This window comes from Cyberlindnera jadinii (assembly GCF_001661405.1).
Source record: "Cyberlindnera jadinii NRRL Y-1542 unplaced genomic scaffold CYBJAscaffold_10, whole genome shotgun sequence".
Lineage (NCBI taxonomy): Eukaryota > Fungi > Ascomycota > Saccharomycetes > Phaffomycetales > Wickerhamomycetaceae > Williopsis > Williopsis jadinii.
The window spans coordinates 422,771-442,115 of NW_017963661.1; the positions used below are offsets into that span (position 1 = coordinate 422,771).

A 19,345-nucleotide genomic window follows, 5' to 3' on the forward strand; every position below is an offset into this window, starting at 1 on the left:
GTGACGAGGAAAGCGTCGATGAGATGAATGTTGGTGTGCTTGAAGAGACGTCTATTGGTAAGGACTCTTCTCTCGTCAAAGAGAACTCCATTGATGGAGCTAACGTGGGCAAGGACCGTACATGAGTTGAAGAAAACAACTTTTAACAAGAATCCAAGCAATACTTTGCTCATTTATTAACTAAACTCGCCCTTATCGTAGAGCTCATCATCTGGTCCAGGCTGTAGCAAACGAATCATAATACTTTTGTTGTACAGTTCAGGATCTTTATAAAACCCTTCTGCAATCAGCTTTCTTGAAGGGAAGCCGTAGTTAGGATCGTAAAACTTCTTCCCCTTCAATGTCTCCTCCAACAGTGGGATCTTATCCCCCAACCATGCCGCATGGTGGGTATGGTCTAAATATGTGTCGTCAGAATTAGGATGAACGAGAACAGACAACGACCCATGGTTCAATTGAATCCACGAGAAGAACTTTACAAATACCGAGGGCTCCTGGACATCAACTTCAAAGAACGCAGTGATGTGAGGTCCTCTAACTTCCTCGCTTCTCAGCACCTTCACAATAATCTCATCGCTTTCAACCTCATCATGGAAGTCCTTGAAAATGGAGTTTTTCAGCTCGATGGCTTCTTGTAGCGAGGCCTGACTCTTGTAGTGGTAGTAGATGTGAAAGTCGTAGGAGGACACTGGAGGGTAGAAGGACATTGTATGTGGTGTACAGTAAAGAGAATGGCAGGAGTTTAACAAAGCATTGGACTTTTTATTTATTGTGCTTAGTCGAAGCCTTCTGCCACACTTTCTTCCCCGGCCAAATTACCTCATTGGGACTTACAGCCGGCTCGCTACTGAAATGGCTCGCTACTCAAATGGTTCATTACTCAAATGGCTCATTACTCAAATGGCTAATTGTGCTAGATTATACATACATCACGTAGTTTTACTATACAGCATTCCTCATTTCTGGTAGAAGTCGTCTTCCGGACCTTGTTCGAGCAATCTAATCACAGTTCTCTTCGAGTACTGGCTGTAATCATCGTAGAAGCCTTTGCCAATCAACTCTCTGGACGGGAACCCAAAGTCTCTTGAGAAAGGCACCGCAGTCGCACCCTTCAAAGTCTCCAATAGCAATGGCAGCTTCTCACCTAGCCAAGCTGCGTGGGAGGTATGGTCTTTAAAGGCATCGCCTGTGTTTGGATGCACCAGAACAGAGAGCGTGCCATGGTTCAGCTGGATCCACGAGAAGAACTTGACAAATGTGGCAGGGTCCTCAACGTCCACCTCGAAGTAGGACGTGATGTGGGGGCCTCTGATTTCCTCGTTTCTCAGCACTTTCAGTATGATGAGGTCCCTGTCAATCTCATCACGGAAATCCCTAACAATCTTGTTCTTAAGCTCAACGGCCTCTCTACGAGACACAGGGCTTTTGTAGTGGTAATAGATGTGGAAGTCGTACGAGTCCACAGGTGCGAAGTACGAGACAGGCATTGCAAATGCCGTCAACGTCACATTGGCAGAGCATCTCTGTGATGGATCATGGCACCTTTTATACCCACCAGCTCTTCACTCGCATCACCGTTGTACTGTGTGGATGTCCCAAAGAGGAAACTTTGGCGAAAAACCGTTCGCCAGTGTGTCTTGTCTTTTCGCAAATTTGGCACGGCAGAAACCCGAAAAAATTACAGTGCTCGCAAGGGAAATGCAAGGAAAAAGACGGCAAATACCGGGGCTTCCGCCATTTTACACTTGAACCATCATCAACAGCCTCAGTGGACGAGGATTAGACAGCGAGGCCCGGATGGAGGACGATAAGAAGTTCCGGAGAAACTACAAAGCGTGCCTGAACTGTCGCACGAGGAAGGTGCGGTGCGATTTGGGGCCTGTGGAGGCTCCTCACGACCCACCGTGTGCGCGTTGTAAGAGGGAGAGGAAAGAGTGTGTGTTTGCTGATAGTCGTCGAGGAGGTTCGCACGTGCACAAGAAGGTTAAGACGGATGGATCAGTGCCATTCCATGCCCCTAATGCGCTTCCGATGCCCATTGCTGGCAGAGGGACGAGCTCGCCAGAGCAGCACTCTCTTCAACACCACGATGTGCTGTCACAGCAGCAGCATCACCAGCAGCAGCACCAGCAGCCATATGGCTTGACCAGTTCACAGATTCCAGGAGGGTTTCAAGGATCTATGGTGTTTCCGCCTGTTCTACAACCCCCTGTGATCCAGCAGCCTCAGCCAAACGAGCCGTTGCCACCATTGAAGAGGCTCAGTGAGCGAGTCAACTCAAACTCAACGCAAGCATCCGACGAATCTCATACTCCTCAGAGATCTGAGCTCAACACCATGCAAGGTGCCCTTGTCTTCTTAGCCAGGGCAGCTGGTACAATTGCAAGAGCCGATGATAGAGATCACATCAATGGCCGAGATAAGCATGAGCAGTTTGAAACGGAACAACGTCCCACAAGTGCCACGGCTTCTGGCTCTGTTCGTGCCGATGACATCGCACCTTTGATAAGACCTAAAGGGAACACTCCTCCTAGTATGCCACCAGTGGAGAGGATCTCTAACGTGCGGCCAAACCCTGCAAAATCGCTCAACACGATTGAATACATAGGGCCTGGGAAGATGTTAACTGTGGCTGAAGCGGAACAGTTGATCCACCTGTTCTTCTTAACTATGCATCCATTCTTCCCGCATATACCTGAGCAATTGCAGTCTCCAGAGGTGCTTGCCGGCTATCCCATCTTGTTATGTGCCATATTGACAATCTCAGCCCGGTATCATCCATTTGAAGATGACGATGGCAATAAGGTCAATAAGAACTCGAGAAACATACAACTGCACGAACGGTTATGGATTTACTGTCAAAGACTAATATCGCAGACGATCTGGGCCGAAGCATCCACTAGGTCCGTCGGCACGGTTCTTGCTTTCCTTCTGTTCACAGAGTGGAACCCAAGAGCCATCCATTGGAGATGGTCCGATTATGCCAACGCACCGTCACTGTCCAAAGAGGGAACTCCTGAATACCCTGGAAGCGACTTTGACGCAACAGAAGGCCTGACAGGGCTGAGTGCCATGAGACGGTCGGACCGTATGGCTTGGATGCTGGTCGGCACCAGCGTGAGGCTGGCTCAAGACATGGGCTTCATAGACGGCTCCACCAAGATCTTTGTAGCTACACATATTGCCGAGACCAATACTGCAATGAATTTAGGACAGAGAAGCATGCTGGCGCAAAGTTTGAGTGAAATTGACCTGGACAATGAAGACGAAGGTGAGGCTGTGGATAACCGCAAGCAGTACCTCCACGATGAGTTCATACTCACCGTTGATGAGGAGACAATGAGACAGAGATCGTTACAGAAGAAGAACCTCAAGTTCACCTTCATGCAAAAGGCCAAGCTTGAATTGTTGAAGATCATGTCACTTGCCTATGAAACAGTTTACTGTGGTGTGCATAGTCAGTCCAGCACATCCAATCTCCAGAACTTGACCGTTTTGACGGTACTGTCACCATTGATCGAGCATTGGTTCAAGACCTATAAGAAACTGCTGAAACCTTCGAATCCAAAGAACTTCAACCAGCATTGCAACTTGTCCTTAGCAGAAAATCCCAAGCATGTTCAGGAGCTCACCAAGCAAATTGATAAGGAATCGCTAATATGTGATTACTACTACTGTCAGTTGTACATATACTCGTTGGCTTTGAGCATGGATACACCATTGAACAGCAGTTCGCAGGATGCAAAGAGATCTTTGACAAATGTCCATCTTGATGAGATATCAAAAGCTGCAAAGTATATCGAGCTGGCGTATAATGCTGCGAAGGAGATCCTGAATGCGGCAGTTAGAATCCATAAATTGAAGATGCTGAAATACATGCCCGTTAGGTGGGTCACGCGTGTTGTTCGTTCCGTTGCCTTTATAGTCAAATGTTACTTGACTTTAACCAATACCAACAAGCAAAACAATGAGTCCAATTCACAACAGGTGTCAACATTGTTGACATTGGGGATTGTTCCTACGGAAGATATCCTTCAAACGATTCAAAGAGCAGCAATTGTCCTTAGAGAAGCTTCACCAGACGAGTTACATCTCTGTACTAGGTACTCCACAATTTTGATGTATCTATGCTCAGAGATGAAGTATCGTTCGAAGTTGATGGCCAATCCACCAAACGTTACTCCCCTCGATGCATCATCTGATGAGGAGACTGCTCTGCAAGAGTCAAATCAAAATGACACACAAGTTCCTGTTGGTCCCTTACCATTCGATAAGCCTACACAGATTCCCTTGTCGGCACAAGACGATGCTCTTCCGTCAGACAGCTCGTCTACGTTTTACATGGGATATCACCAGATGAAGGACGTTGCCAGCGATCAACAGGCACTCCCTGATGCCGTTGTTGACTGGTTCATGAAGAACGATGAGGCAATCGGATTAGACTTTGTTGAACCGTGGACGGAGATGATAGAACAACACCTTGATAAACAAAAGAACTGAGTCTCAGCACTGCGAAACCATTCTAATGGAATATTCTATAATTTGTTTATAAATTGTAATCATATAACCAGTAAACAACTTCTGATTTGTATTGAATATTACCCCCAATTGTAAGCCCCTAATTAAAATATGTAGTATGCATAACCAAATTCCCAAATACCAAAGATGAAATGTAAAGGACAAAGCTAAGCCATCACATGACAATACACTTTTCGTTTGTATTCACCCTACTTCTGCTCCTCTTCTTTCTCAGCTTCCTGATTGCACCTCCAGAGTGAGGATTTGGATCTGAAGACTTTGCCCTTGATACAGGAGTGTACCACGTATCGGGCTTATGAACCACTAGTTCTGACCTTATAGATTCATAGTTTGTATGAATTGTATTTGTCTTTGACAATTGTATCGGAGTTGTCAACTCGGTGTTATTTGTATTGATGAACCTGATCTGTGGAGAGAGGTCATCCAGCTTACCGTCAAATTCCACCACCGTGAGGTCATGTTCACCAACATCCTCGTCTGTTTCATCTTCATCTGGGGTATCTTCCACGAGTGCATAGAACAAGAATTTGCAAGACATGGCATTGGACTCCACGATATCATCCAAGCTCAACAGCTGCAAGTTTGTCATTGTGAAGGTCTCATCGTAGACTAACCAATCGTCTGCCATTTCAGAGTTTTCAATTTGACGGATAGCAGTTTTAATCTCATTTGTCTGTAAATCTTTCAAAAGAATGCTTCTCAAAACCAATTTGTTGTCAGTTGCCGAAGTGGCAGAGACGTTTGTAGGGAAGGGCTGCAGTGACACATTTCCAGTGTCGTCCGTCATCATCGACATCGTTTCAGAATCCCCAACTTCAAAACTGTGCTGTGAGGAGGACAAGTGGGTATCTACTCTAATGATTGGCTGTTCTGGAGACCCCAAGTTTCCTTCGAAGGAATTCACTGAGCGAGGGGATTGTGGTAAGTCTGTATCGGAGAGCAAAGAATGGGTATCGTCATCGTCATTGTTGACCTCCACAGTGGTACGCATTGCGTCCTCGCTCAACGTCCGATCAATCAGAGCATCTCTTTGTACTATGGAGGGCACGTAGCCCGGCTCGCCGCTCAATATACTCTCCGCCTCCGTGCATTGACCCTCTGAGGGTCTTCTGGCGTTTGTGTTAAAGGTCGGAACCTGTCTTGTGTTGTCCTTTATCAGTATCACGCTGGTCTTGTTATCATTGATGGCCCCCATAGGCGTGATTGTTATTGTCTTTGCATCTGACCCCATGTAGTACTTCGACATCAGGCTCGTCAGCAGATTCGGGTTCCTGTTTATCTCATTTGTATCCATTAGAAGGATCAGCACGTTCGAGTCATAGCTCGTCGAGTTCTCCGATATAAACCTATCGAGTTGCCGCCTGTGCATCGTGTCATCCACAATTCCTTCAAACTCGCCTGACTCGAGATGAGCAACGTACCAAGTCCATAGCCGCGAATAGTCATCTTCTTGGGACGCATCCAAGTTGTTGTATACAAAGGTTGGCATCTGCTTGCTTCAAATCACAGCCTCTCGAGTGCTCTTCTGGTGTTCTTGAGTTTGCGCTTCGTCGAATGAGTCCAAAATCGGTTTACACTTCTTGGGCCTGTTGCTAAATCCTCAACCTATTGCAACGACCCTGCTGCCTGGAAAAAAGCTCCTGCTGACTTAATTCGATCAATAAAATAACAGCAACGGAAAAACACAGCAAAAAATACCCAAAACGGCAACTGTGCTCGCCTATTCGCTTCAACGGTCGAGCCTGAGTGGAAACGGTCTTGCTATGTGTGTATGGAGCCCGCGAGATACAAACCACGTAGGCGTGTTATATGTCAAATGGTGAGGAAAGAGGGAATGTGTCCAGGATTGGAGAAGAAAACAAAGGAGAATGGAAATAAATTATGGAAAAATAAAAAAGTCCCCTATCCCCTCCAAACCGTCAGAACTTCACCTTCCAAGAGCATCGCTCCATCGCCCTGCTCTCCATCCCTCTCCATCTGCTGTGCGATTTCCCTTGTTTTACCTCTCGCCAGTGTGCTCTGTCTCATTTAGGCAATACCGTTGTGCCACTGCGCTACGACTTTTGAGGCATTTTTTGATTTCTGTGTGTGCTTTTTAGACGCGGTGAAACGAAGTTGGTGTTTCGCGTGCTAAGGACGTCATAATTAGGCGCATTCTGCTCCGCGGAGAGAAATGAAATACGTCTCGTTTCCAGCACAACGCTCCTAAAAACAGCGTTGTCGTCGGAGATTGCTAGCCGTTGCGAGCATGTTTTTCGTAGCGCGGCTCCTACCAAAACGGGCTCTTCAGTGCTGTGAGGGCCCGTCTGCTCAGGGAGTGCAATCTGGCTCCTTCTTCTTTCCGCTGGATACGTTTCTCCGGCAGTTTCATTGCGTAGCTGTTTCGTTGCCGTTCGCTCCTCTGCCTGTTTCCTTCCCCTTTTTCACAGCGCTGGTTTCAACAGTCAAGCGGCCATCTTGCGCTGCTGTTCTTTCCCACAGCTTCCGAGTGAATTTTTTTCGCTCAGGGGAGACACGTCTTCTTTTCGGTGTTTACGCGGGTTTTGTAGGAATGGAACTTTCAGGGGGGAGGGAAAACGCCGCTTTGGAGCCCATTTGCGTGGTGTCTACCTATCCACGCTGTGCTGCACAGCTAATAGCATCAACTGGACTCGGTTGAGCAGATGCTGAGGCTTCCCTGGCCTACTGCGATGGACTCATCTGAACAGATACGATAGAGTACCGTAGAACGGGAGCTTCTGCCCAAGAGTAGCCCGTTTACCAGTGTTGTACCACGTTACCTGGGGACGGGTTCGTGGCGACTCCATTGCCGATGGTCCATGGGGGTCTTGGCCCTCGCAACAATAACCGTCCGGTTTGAGTAGGTACAAATCACACGTTTATAATGTGTGCATCCTGTTGTTCTAAGCACTGGCCAACGTCGCCAGTTTCCCCTTCGATGCGATGCGAAGTCTGACGTGATTGTTCCAGTTGGCGCACTGGGGGTTACACTGTTTCGCTTTTTTACCTTGTTCAACCTTACGATGGCGGAGTAGTGTGATTTGTTCGATTCTATAGACACTGGTGGTGAGGTGGCCTACGCCATGAACGAAACATAGGTGGATACACCGTCGTTTCACTGAGTATTAGTGTAGAGGCCATGGTTGTTTCAGACACCTACGTGTTGTGAGGCTAATTCTAGTACTGAACAGCCGGGTGGACTTGTCAAGCACTCGAACTGTAGTAGGCGTCCCCTGCAATTCATCATCATCATCATCACGCGTATCGTACAGAATTGAGCAAAGATCATTCCGTTATCTCTCGCACCAATATCGTCTCAGCCCCGATTCGCAATAGTTGATTAATGCTAGTCTTATACAATTGTTAGGTATGTCCATTGCTAATCAGAAGGAGAATACATAATCTGAGTAACAAATTTACCAGAGTAGCGAGTAGTACATGCGACGCCAAGTACCCCGTTCTTGATGTTTGAAGTCAACAAATGCTTCAAATTCACGTGCGGTATGATGTGGGAGTTCAAACCTTGCATATTAGTACCCTTCATAGAGAGATTCGCTATATCAGAACTCTGATTGTGATGCTGCGTGAAATGTTTGTTGAGGTAGTTGTTATTGAGGTACACGGGTAGCTCAGGTATTGGATGTTTCTGCATAAACTCCTCCTCCATCGGTGATAGCTCATCGGTCTCATTCAAGTAGGTCTGAAAGATGGGTGGTACATCCTGTGTAAACTGTTCTCCTGACCCACGACGCTTCTGATCCCCCTGTTGAGTCTGCGCCTGCGTGAACTCTGGTGTTACAGGTGTACCCGTACGAGAATGGATCCTGGAATCAGCAGCATTTGGGAGTGTTGCATCGCTATAGCGTCCAGCTTCTCGTTGCTGTTGCTTAAGAATTGAAGGTGTGCTCTTTCTTATGTGGTTGATGATCTGGTGCTTTTCCAATGCACCAGCCTCCACTTCCACGGTGGGACTCTCTTTGGTACCAACTTCAAACCAGTTGACAATGTTACCAGACTTGTCAGTTGCGGTTGGTAAAGAATCAGAGTGCCTTGTTTTACCATTGACCAAGAATTTGATACGGTATATTCCGATAGGCAAGAAAAGGCTCGTCTTGAAGAAAAGAGTTCCATCTGCTTGGAAACTTGGCTCCAATGGGACAGAATTACGCCATTGATCAAAAGAACCCACAACACAAACTTGATCACTCATTACAAGTGTACCGTTACGTTCAGGTTCTTGGTACTTGATCTTTACGGTCCTCAAGGTCTTATCCTCTTGGACAGCAATCTCTGTGGGGTCTGCAAGGTCCTCGTCTATACCACATTCATCATCAAGATCGTCAACCTCTGATTCGCCATTAGCATGATCATCAGGTACAAGTGAGAAATAGTCATCAGCGCCAATAAATTCATCCGTTAGGATACTAGGCGTCGTTACTCTCGATTTCACAACAGGAGTCTTGACGTCCCTAACGTAGGGGACATTTGATACTTGAGTAGGCGCTTTACCACCATCAGGGCCTAGACCAGCACCGACTTTGTCGGCTTTTGCGATTTGAACTTTGATATCAGTTGTTTCAACCTCCGTAACAGGGTGGCTCTTCAGGCCAGTAGTGACGATTCCAGAATACTCCGAATGCTGGACCTGGGGTTTATCTGCGTGATCTGTTAGTGTCATGCGTACTCTCAAGGTTTCTAATAAATGAACTCACTGTATCCCTTAATACTGCCTCGTCTTACATGAGGCATCGAACTTGAGTTGTTCCCCATTGTTTCTGACTATCTATAAGCTGTATACTTCGAAGAGAAGCTATTGTGGGGTTTGATTGTCTTTCGCACCTCACAGGCTGAGCAGATTTCTTTCGTTCTTGTGGTGGAACTGATAATGAGTTATGTTTGACTGACACTTGTACAAGGTCAGTATATCGCTATTTCAACAACAAATGAAAGCGTTTGGCGAGTTACCAACAGTAATCTCTTTATCCCCTTCCCTTTTATATTTTTTGTTGCTACCTGTAAATATTAGTTAGATGATTTTTTTGGTCCAGTTTCGCTCAAAAACAACAAAAAAAAGATTCTAATGATTTTGGCACCTAAGACGATATGACGTAAGAGGAATTATTGTGAATTTTTCACAAGTCTTCGGACCAGCGCCACAAAACCAGAAAAAAAAAACTGAGAAAATACACCTGGCCTAGTGCCCCTACCGCTACCCTCACGTCGGTCGGGTAAAATTGCCTCTCCCCCTGTTCTCATTCACCTTGGCAACAGTAGTACTTTTGAACTTCACTTTTCAATACCACTTTAACGCTTTAGAACTTTAAACGCAGTCAACGTAGTTTACTCCATGTGTCCATCACGTTGTGTCTTTCCGATAATCTGCTGGTAGAACTGAAATGAACAGTGGTGTCTAAAACTAAAGTCTGTGCCCATGAGTTCTCAATGTTCCCACCAACACAGACGCAACTTTTCGGCTCACAAGTTGTCCAATTGACGAATTTGTAGGCCTACAATCTTGCTTGGTGGTCCACGTACTTTAGCTTGAGCTAGTGCCTCGGTGTTATGCTATCACTCAAGTAAGCCCATACTTTTATATTCCACCTCTTAGCTTTGGCCCGTTCTGGGACCTTTAGGATTAATAAAAGATAAGGCCGGTTAAATATCGAGATTTCAGACGCACAAGTTACAGCCACATGAGTCACCTTATGCACATCTTAAGGTGCTTTTTCCATCTTGGGTTCCATCTATGAAAGTGAGAAGATTTGGGATTTAGTACCATGTCTTTGCCTTCGCCCTTTCATAACGGTACGGATCCTCATGAAATTGCAACCCCATGTAAGTCAAAGTGCACAGAATTGCACGAGTAATTGAGACGCCCTGGAGGTTGTACGTGCTCAGCAGATACCTCTCAGAAAAACAATTAACTACAGCGAAACATCTATCTTCCCTTCAGTTGAAGATCAGCTGTAAGACACTTATCGAATTAAAGTATATGGTGTAAAGAGTTAGAACTGCAGTCCCAGTAGACTATCAAAGCCAATATATTACTGGAATCCTAGTATCGATATAAAACAGCACTGGGACACCGCGAGGATATGTTTCAGACGAAACATACACCAAACCTCCAAGCCTGTGTGTAGAGCTGAATACGACCAAAAGCATGTACAAAGGCACATAAGTTATTAGAAACCTGCTATTCTCACCAGGAGATAAGCACTGTCGAATTGTTCTTGAGAAGCCTTTCTGGTAGAAAGCACGAATGAAAAGAGAAAGACAGAAGTTCATAAATCGTCACAGGGAAGGACCGTCAACTTCATAGTCATATGCGAAGGAGGGTAAATCATCAAGCGAAACAACAAGATCTTCCAGGCTATCTTCCATATGTTCTTCTTGTTCAACTTCAGGCTTCTCTGTGGTTGTCACCTTGTTTTCATTCTTTGTACCGGTCTTCTTGTCGGGTTTATTCATCTGCTTTTTGGCCTGTTTAGATGCTGCCCTTCTCTCCTTTCTCAAACGCCCCTGCATCATCGAATAAGTTGCTCTCTTAATAACTGTCTCCAACAGTGATCTTGTCATCTTTGGATACGTTGGTGCCACTAACTCATGTAGAGCATTCAACATTTTTTCACGGTATTCGTCACTGGTATCACGGATCCATGTGCGTCTGCCCATTGGGAAGCCCAATGTGTTTTCGAATATATCAAGCACAAATTTCTCAATCTCAATGGTTTCTGCAAGTGAAGATGTATTCAATACTTCACCAAGCCTGACCAACGACAATCGTGAATCCAAAGAATTCTTGGATTTGGGCCCAGAACGGCGCTTTCTACCCCTAGTTTCCACTGGTTTGGTTTGAGCAGACACAGCGTCTAAACCAGGGGATAACGTGGTGACCTTGGGAGATGACTTCTTTGGGGGTACCAACATGGAGGTACTACCACGGCGGAACAGCTCGGTGGATCTTCCTGGCAGCTCCTGTTGTGTTTGATTAAATACTGCACCGTAGTTCTCCATTGGCGAAGAATTGTCAAACGGCGTCGATTGGATGCTGGATGAAACTGAAGGATGTGCCTCTGTGAATCGATACTGTTGTGCACTTGTGGTTGAATCCATGGGAATGTCGAAAAATGGCGCACTAACCAGTAGGTCTTGGAAACCTTGACCATTCTCCTGTGCAATGTCATTTATGGCCCCCATTGTGTTGAACCCTGCACGTGGTTCTGAAATGTTTAAGGCATCTGTTGAAGGTGGGGTATTGATGTCGTCAAGCCCAGTGAGTGGGAACCCAGTCTGGTATTGGCTACCAGTCAGCGAAAACGGTGTCTGATCATCAATGTTTGAGAAAATATTTTCAAAGTTATCCTGGAGTGAACTCCCGTTGATATTGTTTCCTTCAAACGCAAAACTGTTGTCCATTTTATGTGTTATTGTATACTGTTTGTATAGCTTCTATTGTGAAACGAAAAACTGGCAAGCGAATTGTTATCTCTGGCAGAATCAACCGTTGGTGAAATTGCTAGGATAATATATGATAACCAAACTTTCAGGGGGTTGGTGTCTTATGTGAACACAGGGATAAGAAACCAGAGCAGAGGGATCAAGTGTGCTCCAACTGTGAAGTCAAAAATAAAAACAAGTACTGAATTGAAGATTGCGCAAAAACACACAAATATAGCTGGCCTTGAATAATATGGATTGCGAAGCAGATATTGTAAACAAATGATACAGCGACCTGTTATCGAGGGAAGGAATTGATATTTATAAAGCTCTGTAATATGTATCTGTATCATGTCTACTAGTACATACCGCAATTCCTTTTCCTTTTTTATCCTCTCACATGGTAGGTGTGGCAGCATGCACAGAAACGCACAAAGTATAGAAGTCCCGACGTGTTGATCACCTTTTGTGCCATACTGGCGCATAGAACCACATGAAAAAAATTCGATGCTCATGCACTCTCGTTCATCTTTACAGACCAACTGTGGCAACCATGTGCATGACCAAGTCTCTCACAACCCGGCCGACACGCATGCTTCGGTAAATATACAAACTCTATTTCAATTGAGGGCAGGGGAAGTTGACGTACTTAGCCTTGACAATCCTCAACCACACAACCTCGCGACCAACGAGTAGTGGACAGAATTGGAAATTATAACGCATAAACTCTGACAGAGGCATTAGAATAAACACACTCCTGCATATCTCAGGTATGAAAGCCTTACTATAAGGTCTGGACTCTTGCAATTTTTCAACCAATCGTTCTTGAGCATGGTCTTGCCATTTAGGCCCACCCTGGCCTATCGAGATTCGTCGTATACCTTAAGCACAATCAGACACAATCTTGAGGTTTATAGTGTATATCATTTTTTCAATCGATGAGGCACTTGAATGTTCCTCTCTACACCCCTAATCAAACGTCAAATTGAGTAATTCCATTTGTACGTATGTACGTATATGCCCTATGTCGTTGATCATTTGCAAATTATTACATGATTTACCAACAATTAGTGGGGGGAGGCGATAAAATCCAACGAGACATTATATAATGGACGCCAGTTTGAAAATCTTAAATTGGAAGCAATCGAATGTCCTCTCAAAGCTTCATACGTAATCTCTAACAGCCCAAGTTTAGTGGTTATGATTGGCGTACGCCTGGCCTTTCGCCATCACATCGACACCCTGTTGAAAAAAGTGTAGACAATCAACTAGGAGGACTCCACAGGCATGTGTGTTGGGTACTAAGTTAGATCAATAATTATGGTGTTGTAAAAGAGGGAGGGACCAAATCCACGTGATTTGAAACACACCAGAGTCAAAAGACACACACACGTTGATAACGTATGCGCGGTTTTATCACGCATCTTGGCCCCAAGCTTGAGTTTCGTATATTTTTGAGCTGGTCAAGTTAATCTAACCACATGGACAGCGCCGTAGTACATTTCCAGGCAGGTAAGAATTTAACCTTATTGCATTTTAGCCCTTCGAAATGGTCTACGCTTGCAAAATAGAACTTTAAGATTCCTTTGGAAGGAAGATAAGAGACAGGTATTCGTAAAGAAGATAAGAATACGGGTGCTTGGACGACAGATGGATAGCAGAATGGTGGACCGTTGGACCAGAGACATGTTGTTCTCGGGCGAGAAGTCTACCATCTCAACACATGCCGATGTAAAAAGAGGCATAACTTCTGATTTTACGCTTGTAAAATTATTACAACTTTGATCCAGCTGGAAGAAACATACGTATGTGCTAATTTACACAGATGAGACACGAACGGTACAAACCGTGGCTAATGTCATCTCCCATTCAAACAGAGTGATATTTCTCGTTGAGGCTGAACTTTGGAGCCCATCGTTGTCAAAACGTGATAAATCCTGAAAAGAAATTACGGAAAAGGGGGCTTATTAGACACGCATCTGAATTGACTCCCCATTACCATGTGCTCACGCCTTACTGGGCGTTCCATATTCAGAAAAATGAGAGAGAAAACGCTGTTGGAGTAGTGAACGTGTCGATTACTAAAATAGCATCCTACATTGCTACAACATGACGGTATCAGACGGCTAAATCTTCTGAAACTATTCGAATTGGTACATGGACAGGGTCTTGACTCCTGACTTTGTAGTTTGCAAACGATCTTTGACGAACTTTATGTTCCAAGAGAATTGGTTGAGGCTGTGTCTACGCACCCTTGAATCCAAGAGTTAATTGCACTGGGTGAAGATTATGACCAGAGTCAAGTGGCAGTTTATGATGTACATAATATACTGCAGGAGCTGAGATTAGACCAAATATTCAAAGAACCACTATCAGCGAGCGTATCCCTGTGTATCTTCGTTTTGGCCAGTTCGTCGGTGGTTAAATGCTGTGAGTGTCTATACTTGAAAGGCAATACATGATCCGCACACTGATATTCAAGGCAACAGTACTGGCGTGTACGATGCGATTCGTCATGAGCCTTATACGCACATGCATTTCTGGAGCTGTGATGTGTGTTTAATGCATGGAGGGAGTCTCATGACTCAGAGCTCGGAAGTTGTCATCAACAAGAATGCTAAAGTGTACTATGGGCTTGGTGTTGTAATGACGCAAGTGTACGTATCCGAGGTTTGATTTCATACGGTACTCTGCTTCATATTCATTAGTGAGGCCCTTGTGTTAGCGCTTAAAGCCTTCAATCAAATTACATGGACAGTACCATGGCAATATTTCTACCTTCGTGTAATGCACATGACTGGATCCCGCCTGCTTCAATCGGAATAACTCTACAGTAGGCATGCGTCTACAGTGGCCTACAATTAATCCACAAGGACGAAGCTGTTGAATCATAAAGTCGATTAATCATAGTGTCGTTGCATTTCGTATAATCCCCCAGATACTGTGGTGTACCATACGCATTGATCTTTGGGTGTCATTTAATCTGGGATAATCTCGTAATTTGTAGACGGAGAGTCTTGGTTCAACCTTTTATCTTCCAGTGCCTGAATCACCAGTCACGTGCTATCTGTCCACAACAAAAGAACAAAGCTTACTCTATCAAAGACCCTTATCACAGCTTTTAAGTTTCCACAACTGGGCTATAGTTATGTGATGTTGTCCTGTAGGAATTCTCTTCAAAGTAGTTATTCTTATCTTGTAATAGCATGTACCGTGACATCTTTATCTAATCTACAGCGTAGACACATCACTGACGATTCAGCTATTAATTTCACAGCTTTCAAGGGTACATATCTTGTTGGTCTATCCTTTTTGCTATATGCTATCAGTATATCACTGGGGAATATTACGCTCCGCCGCAGGTAGCCTTCCGAATGCTTGCCCATTTGTCTTACTAAACTCCTAAATATCACAGGCTCCAGATACTACACACATGGCATCATGGTACAGTTCACTTGCTTCATCTCAATAACTCTGTGGATAGAGAGTTCCATGCAACCAAAGTGTAACCAAACAAACTCCATTTAATGATCTACATTTGGCAGCATTGCAGAAATTTTTGATAAGGGATGCATCTATTATTTGGACATGAACAATGTATTTAATGCTGACAAGGATACATTGGAGAAAGTATAAGCAGCGTTAACCACACGATTTAGTCGAAACCTTCATATGAAGTCGTGTGTTGGCGACAAATTGGGCAAGGATTGTTGCCATAATGCGTAAAGTTCTTGAACTTTATGTTTAACTCTCCTTCCCCCAACATCTTCAAGCATGGTTGTTATCATGTGTAAATGGAGCAGGTAACGCTGGTATGTTTAAGCAAAGGGCTTCTCTTTGGAACACGCCAAGGCTCTTTTTTTTCTAAATACTGAACAGACTGTCTCGTCTCACGAGCTGACAAACAAGGGTGTCATCAATGTGGTACTGTAAGTATGCTCTGAATAAAGCTACGTAGTGATAACGCTACAACTTCAACTAAGCCTGTTAGGAAACTCTGCATTGGCTATAATAATCAAACCCTTTCCATCATAACATCATAATATTTTATTATCCTTCATTACGCTAAATTGTTGTGTTGTCTCCCTCCTCCTGACACCCTTTTTACCATGTCAATGCTTTTGGATGTTATACTTCTCCAAATCTCCCTTCTTCAAGTCCTGTGTCCATGAGCAAATCCTACACTTGAGTTGTTTCCCCCAGTAGATTGGTATGATTGGCACAAACCAGACCGATATGAACTCCTTCTCCTTAACTGGCTCAACAGAATTGTTGTGGCAATTTGGACACTGTAGATTGTTTGGATATCCATCCATGTGCGATGTGAAATTCTTTGTGCCGAATAAGAAGAACATAAACATGTTGAATGATACACCAGATGCCTGTTTGGATTTTGTTAACTCGTTGTTGTTGTTAGTGACAAACCAAAGAAAGTGATAGTGCTGTGAATTATTGCTATTTAATCCCTAGCTCATCAAGGAAATAAGAGGTCACATTCTAAAGCCGGCTATGCTTCGCCAACCAGGTGTACCATTCTATTTTTTGCTCTCACTGTTCAAAGGGACGAAATGTAATTAATCCTTTTTACCGTGGAGCTCATCGATTGGATCACTTCCCTGGTGGTCAACCATGTCCTTTGGCTCCCTGAAGTTCATTTGATGTAGTTCTGTATTCGTCACGCAAGGAGATTCCATTTTTACCCATTCTGACGCCGGTAATTCCCGAGAATTCGAACGAAATTGAACTAAGGTACATGGTTTGCTCAAACAGTTCGAGTGGTCCTAATCCATTATTGTATACATGTACTCCTAGTAGTTAAGTTCACAATGTTCTTGGTGAAAACCCCTGGTCTGTACCAGCCTGTGACCATTAGGACTGATGAAGAGAGTCCCATGCGATGCAATGCTTCCTGTAGTTCTGTTTGGAAATGCACAGCCTGTGTATTACAAAGCACGCTGGTTTTGCCTCACAACAAGCTGAAATTACACAAGAATTGAAATTCGTTACGACAAAAGAGTGTGCAGGAACACCTTGACCACATCCCGGTAGAAATGAATGACCTCAACTGATTGCACCAAGCTCTTACAAGATATAGCGTGCCTCTAATACTCGAGACCTAATGATGGCGAAGACATTGGGTCTCCTGTCTATTTGTTCCCATTGTTGTACAGTGCCATTGCATCATGAATGCCTGGTTATTGATAGCAAGCCATTGGTATTCCAAGGGGTTCTTGTGGTGAGACACTGAATTGCTCTTTCGAATCTCAAATGAAGCTTGTAAGTGGTTTGTTCATTGAAATTAATACTGGAAATATTTAAGAGATCATACATAAAGAGTCCATTGTACATTATCAACCACTTTTGAACATTTCAGTCTAAACGTGTCAAATATGGTCAGATACGTATGTACTTCTGTGCATTGTTACACTAGTTCTATCTTGAGCTGGATCACGTATCCAGAAGCAAAAGAGGACACCTAATCAGAATGTCACAATTCCTGACGAATGTGAGTTCTGAACTCTATCTCAGTATCCATAATCACTTTGGAAAGTTTCCGATTAGGATTGAGAGATTATAGGATAATTTTTTCATTGAGTTTTGATAAGATAGCAAATATTATTCGCATATGGTCACAGTTTCTTGCACGCCATGCAACACTCCATGGGTGAAACTGCGCTAGCCTTATCTTTCAAATCGAGATTTATATACGGGCTCTTATTCGTATACTGCGCAAATTTAAGGGTGCCCAAATTGTTTCAATAGAAGACGTTGTTTGGATACGTCATATGATCTACAACATACATGAAGAGAAAGAATATTGTATAGAAGGTTGCTCAATGAAGTCGTCCACTGCCTGCTGAACGGAATAATGTACATGTAAATGTTTCCCAGAATATAACTACCGAAACATTTCAAATATCACACATTACTGGGCAATAGTGCAGTAAATTTCCATTCAGTGGATCCGTTGTGGATACCTTGTTTCAACATGCTTGCTGGACTCGGTTCTTGTAAACTAGTATGAAGTCGCAGGCTAAGTCATGATGCCAAAATATGAGCTTTGAATTAGAAATTCGCTTCAGTTGAGGTCTTTCATAGTGCACCTCAATCGTCCAATGTGATGCCAGGCTCGCCCCAAATTACAATGGGTACGCCTTTCGAAAGACCTCACTGTGAAGAACCGTAAAACATCTCAAAAGATTGTGAAGAGCATATAAAAAGCGAAATTTCCGGTATTTATTGTCAAGAGGAATTGGTCATATTTCTAAAGGTGACAACTTTTCATTTGCTGTTTGCCACTGCCAAACCACTTGCTCCTCCAGCTGTATTGTCGAAGTTATACCAACCATCCACTAGCTACGTTCAAAGAACTATGTTCGCACAAGGCCTAAGCCTTGTAGCAGGTGAGCCACAACAGCAAAGTTCTCTGGAGTCAATAATAGAAAAGTACGAAACAGAACTATACAACTCTGGTAGTGAATTTGAACCCATTGATCCAAACTCAACAAGTGTGAAGATGGAAATTGCATGCCAACTGTTATCTTCAAGGTTAATACATCTGGGTGCTGATCCAGATAAAATCTTGAACAATGACCTGAAGGAGTTGAGTAACGTTAATTGGAGCACACTTGATAAAAAGGAGAAGAAAAGGTTGAGCAGAACGAATTCCAAATATTATATGAATTTCCATGACGTTGAACACGATACAAAGAGCAAACACTTTGGAGAAGAGTGGCACTACACTTTCAAAGAGTTGAGACGGATGGAATGGGTAAGATTCAAATTCATTTCCAATAGGGAGAGATATACCAATTTTCCAGAGCCAAAACTCTGAGTGCATTATAAAGCGTAATGAACATCTCTTATGTGTTAAGGATGTAGTATATCATATTTTCTCTACTATAAAGTCAATAGACGAAACCTGGTAGTGTATTTCACAGAGCTCAGACACCGGTGTAATACTTGGTTAAACTTCACAGCCTTGTGGTGCTGTCGTATTGAATAAATTGGTGATTACAAGAATATCCTAAGCTCAAAAAATAACGAACTCTCACAACTCTAGGGGACATTTAGCTGTGGTAAATTGTTACCACCGTTTTTGTCATAGTACATTCACTGCTGATGGCCCAGAGTAGCAGCTTCTATAGGCATGTAGCGGTGTTTGGTTGTGAGTTGACATAAAGAGGAATTGGAGTGTCATTCAAAATCAGCTGCATTAAATTGACTGATCACTCATGATATTTATACAATAAAGGTGTATTGTTGAGTATTTTTAGTTATTCCTATCCGTGATAAGTTGCAAAGAACAGTTTGGGTCAATTAATTTCAAGTTTTATAATAATTTTAATAATATGTAACTCAGTCTTCA

General features: G+C 43.8%; 9 protein-coding genes across 9 annotated transcripts; 3 read left to right on the forward strand and 6 right to left on the reverse strand.

The window, feature by feature from the left end:
* Positions 1-171: 171 nt before the first annotated feature.
* On the reverse strand, positions 172-725 carry CYBJADRAFT_153054 (DOPA 4,5-dioxygenase family protein). Its single transcript, XM_020213397.1, has one exon. The coding sequence runs from the start codon at positions 705-707 to the stop codon at positions 177-179; it is 531 nt and encodes a 176-aa protein (XP_020069703.1). The 5' UTR covers positions 708-725; the 3' UTR covers positions 172-176.
* Positions 726-874: 149 nt separating this feature from the next.
* On the reverse strand, positions 875-1,616 carry CYBJADRAFT_168568 (DOPA 4,5-dioxygenase family protein). Its single transcript, XM_020215426.1, has one exon. The coding sequence runs from the start codon at positions 1,485-1,487 to the stop codon at positions 957-959; it is 531 nt and encodes a 176-aa protein (XP_020069704.1). The 5' UTR covers positions 1,488-1,616; the 3' UTR covers positions 875-956.
* A 151-nt stretch (positions 1,617-1,767) lies between these two features.
* Positions 1,768-4,574, forward strand: ARO80 (Aro80p). The gene has a single exon (XM_020215427.1). It carries the CDS (start codon positions 1,798-1,800, stop codon positions 4,498-4,500), a length of 2,703 nt encoding a protein of 900 aa, XP_020069705.1. The 5' UTR covers positions 1,768-1,797; the 3' UTR covers positions 4,501-4,574.
* On the reverse strand, positions 4,549-6,049 carry GIS4 (Gis4p). Its single transcript, XM_020215428.1, has one exon. The coding sequence runs from the start codon at positions 6,026-6,028 to the stop codon at positions 4,694-4,696; it is 1,335 nt and encodes a 444-aa protein (XP_020069706.1). The 5' UTR covers positions 6,029-6,049; the 3' UTR covers positions 4,549-4,693.
* Positions 6,050-6,169: 120 nt separating this feature from the next.
* Positions 6,170-6,679, forward strand: CYBJADRAFT_18698 (uncharacterized protein). The gene has a single exon (XM_020217242.1). The coding sequence runs from the start codon at positions 6,311-6,313 to the stop codon at positions 6,569-6,571; it is 261 nt and encodes an 86-aa protein (XP_020069707.1). The 5' UTR covers positions 6,170-6,310; the 3' UTR covers positions 6,572-6,679.
* Positions 6,680-7,918: 1,239 nt separating this feature from the next.
* On the reverse strand, positions 7,919-9,309 carry SIP1 (Sip1p; the record flags this gene model as incomplete). Its single annotated transcript, XM_020216538.1, has 2 exons — positions 7,919-9,195; positions 9,252-9,309. The coding sequence occupies 2 exons, from the start codon at positions 9,307-9,309 to the stop codon at positions 7,919-7,921; spliced, it is 1,335 nt and encodes a 444-aa protein (XP_020069708.1).
* A 1,521-nt stretch (positions 9,310-10,830) lies between these two features.
* CYBJADRAFT_174108 (uncharacterized protein) lies at positions 10,831-11,955 on the reverse strand (the record flags this gene model as incomplete). Its single annotated transcript, XM_020216539.1, has 1 exon — positions 10,831-11,955. The coding sequence occupies one exon, from the start codon at positions 11,953-11,955 to the stop codon at positions 10,831-10,833; it is 1,125 nt and encodes a 374-aa protein (XP_020069709.1).
* Positions 11,956-15,881: 3,926 nt separating this feature from the next.
* CYBJADRAFT_168573 (uncharacterized protein) lies at positions 15,882-16,528 on the reverse strand. Its single transcript, XM_020215429.1, has one exon. The coding sequence runs from the start codon at positions 16,335-16,337 to the stop codon at positions 16,089-16,091; it is 249 nt and encodes an 82-aa protein (XP_020069710.1). The 5' UTR covers positions 16,338-16,528; the 3' UTR covers positions 15,882-16,088.
* Positions 16,529-18,349: 1,821 nt separating this feature from the next.
* CYBJADRAFT_163440 (uncharacterized protein) lies at positions 18,350-18,936 on the forward strand (the record flags this gene model as incomplete). The annotated part of the gene is made up of 2 exons (XM_020213766.1): positions 18,350-18,748; positions 18,892-18,936. The coding sequence occupies 2 exons, from the start codon at positions 18,350-18,352 to the stop codon at positions 18,934-18,936; spliced, it is 444 nt and encodes a 147-aa protein (XP_020069711.1).
* Positions 18,937-19,345: the final 409 nt, after the last annotated feature.

Coding starts and splice junctions, on each gene's coding strand:
- CYBJADRAFT_18698 (XM_020217242.1), top strand. CDS start 6,311: ATGGAGCCCGCGAGATACAAACCACGTAGGCGTGTTATATGTCAAATG.
- CYBJADRAFT_168573 (XM_020215429.1), bottom strand. CDS start 16,337: ATGTTTATGTTCTTCTTATTCGGCACAAAGAATTTCACATCGCACATG.
- CYBJADRAFT_153054 (XM_020213397.1), bottom strand. CDS start 707: ATGTCCTTCTACCCTCCAGTGTCCTCCTACGACTTTCACATCTACTAC.
- CYBJADRAFT_168568 (XM_020215426.1), bottom strand. CDS start 1,487: ATGCCTGTCTCGTACTTCGCACCTGTGGACTCGTACGACTTCCACATC.
- ARO80 (XM_020215427.1), top strand. CDS start 1,798: ATGGAGGACGATAAGAAGTTCCGGAGAAACTACAAAGCGTGCCTGAAC.
- GIS4 (XM_020215428.1), bottom strand. CDS start 6,028: ATGCCAACCTTTGTATACAACAACTTGGATGCGTCCCAAGAAGATGAC.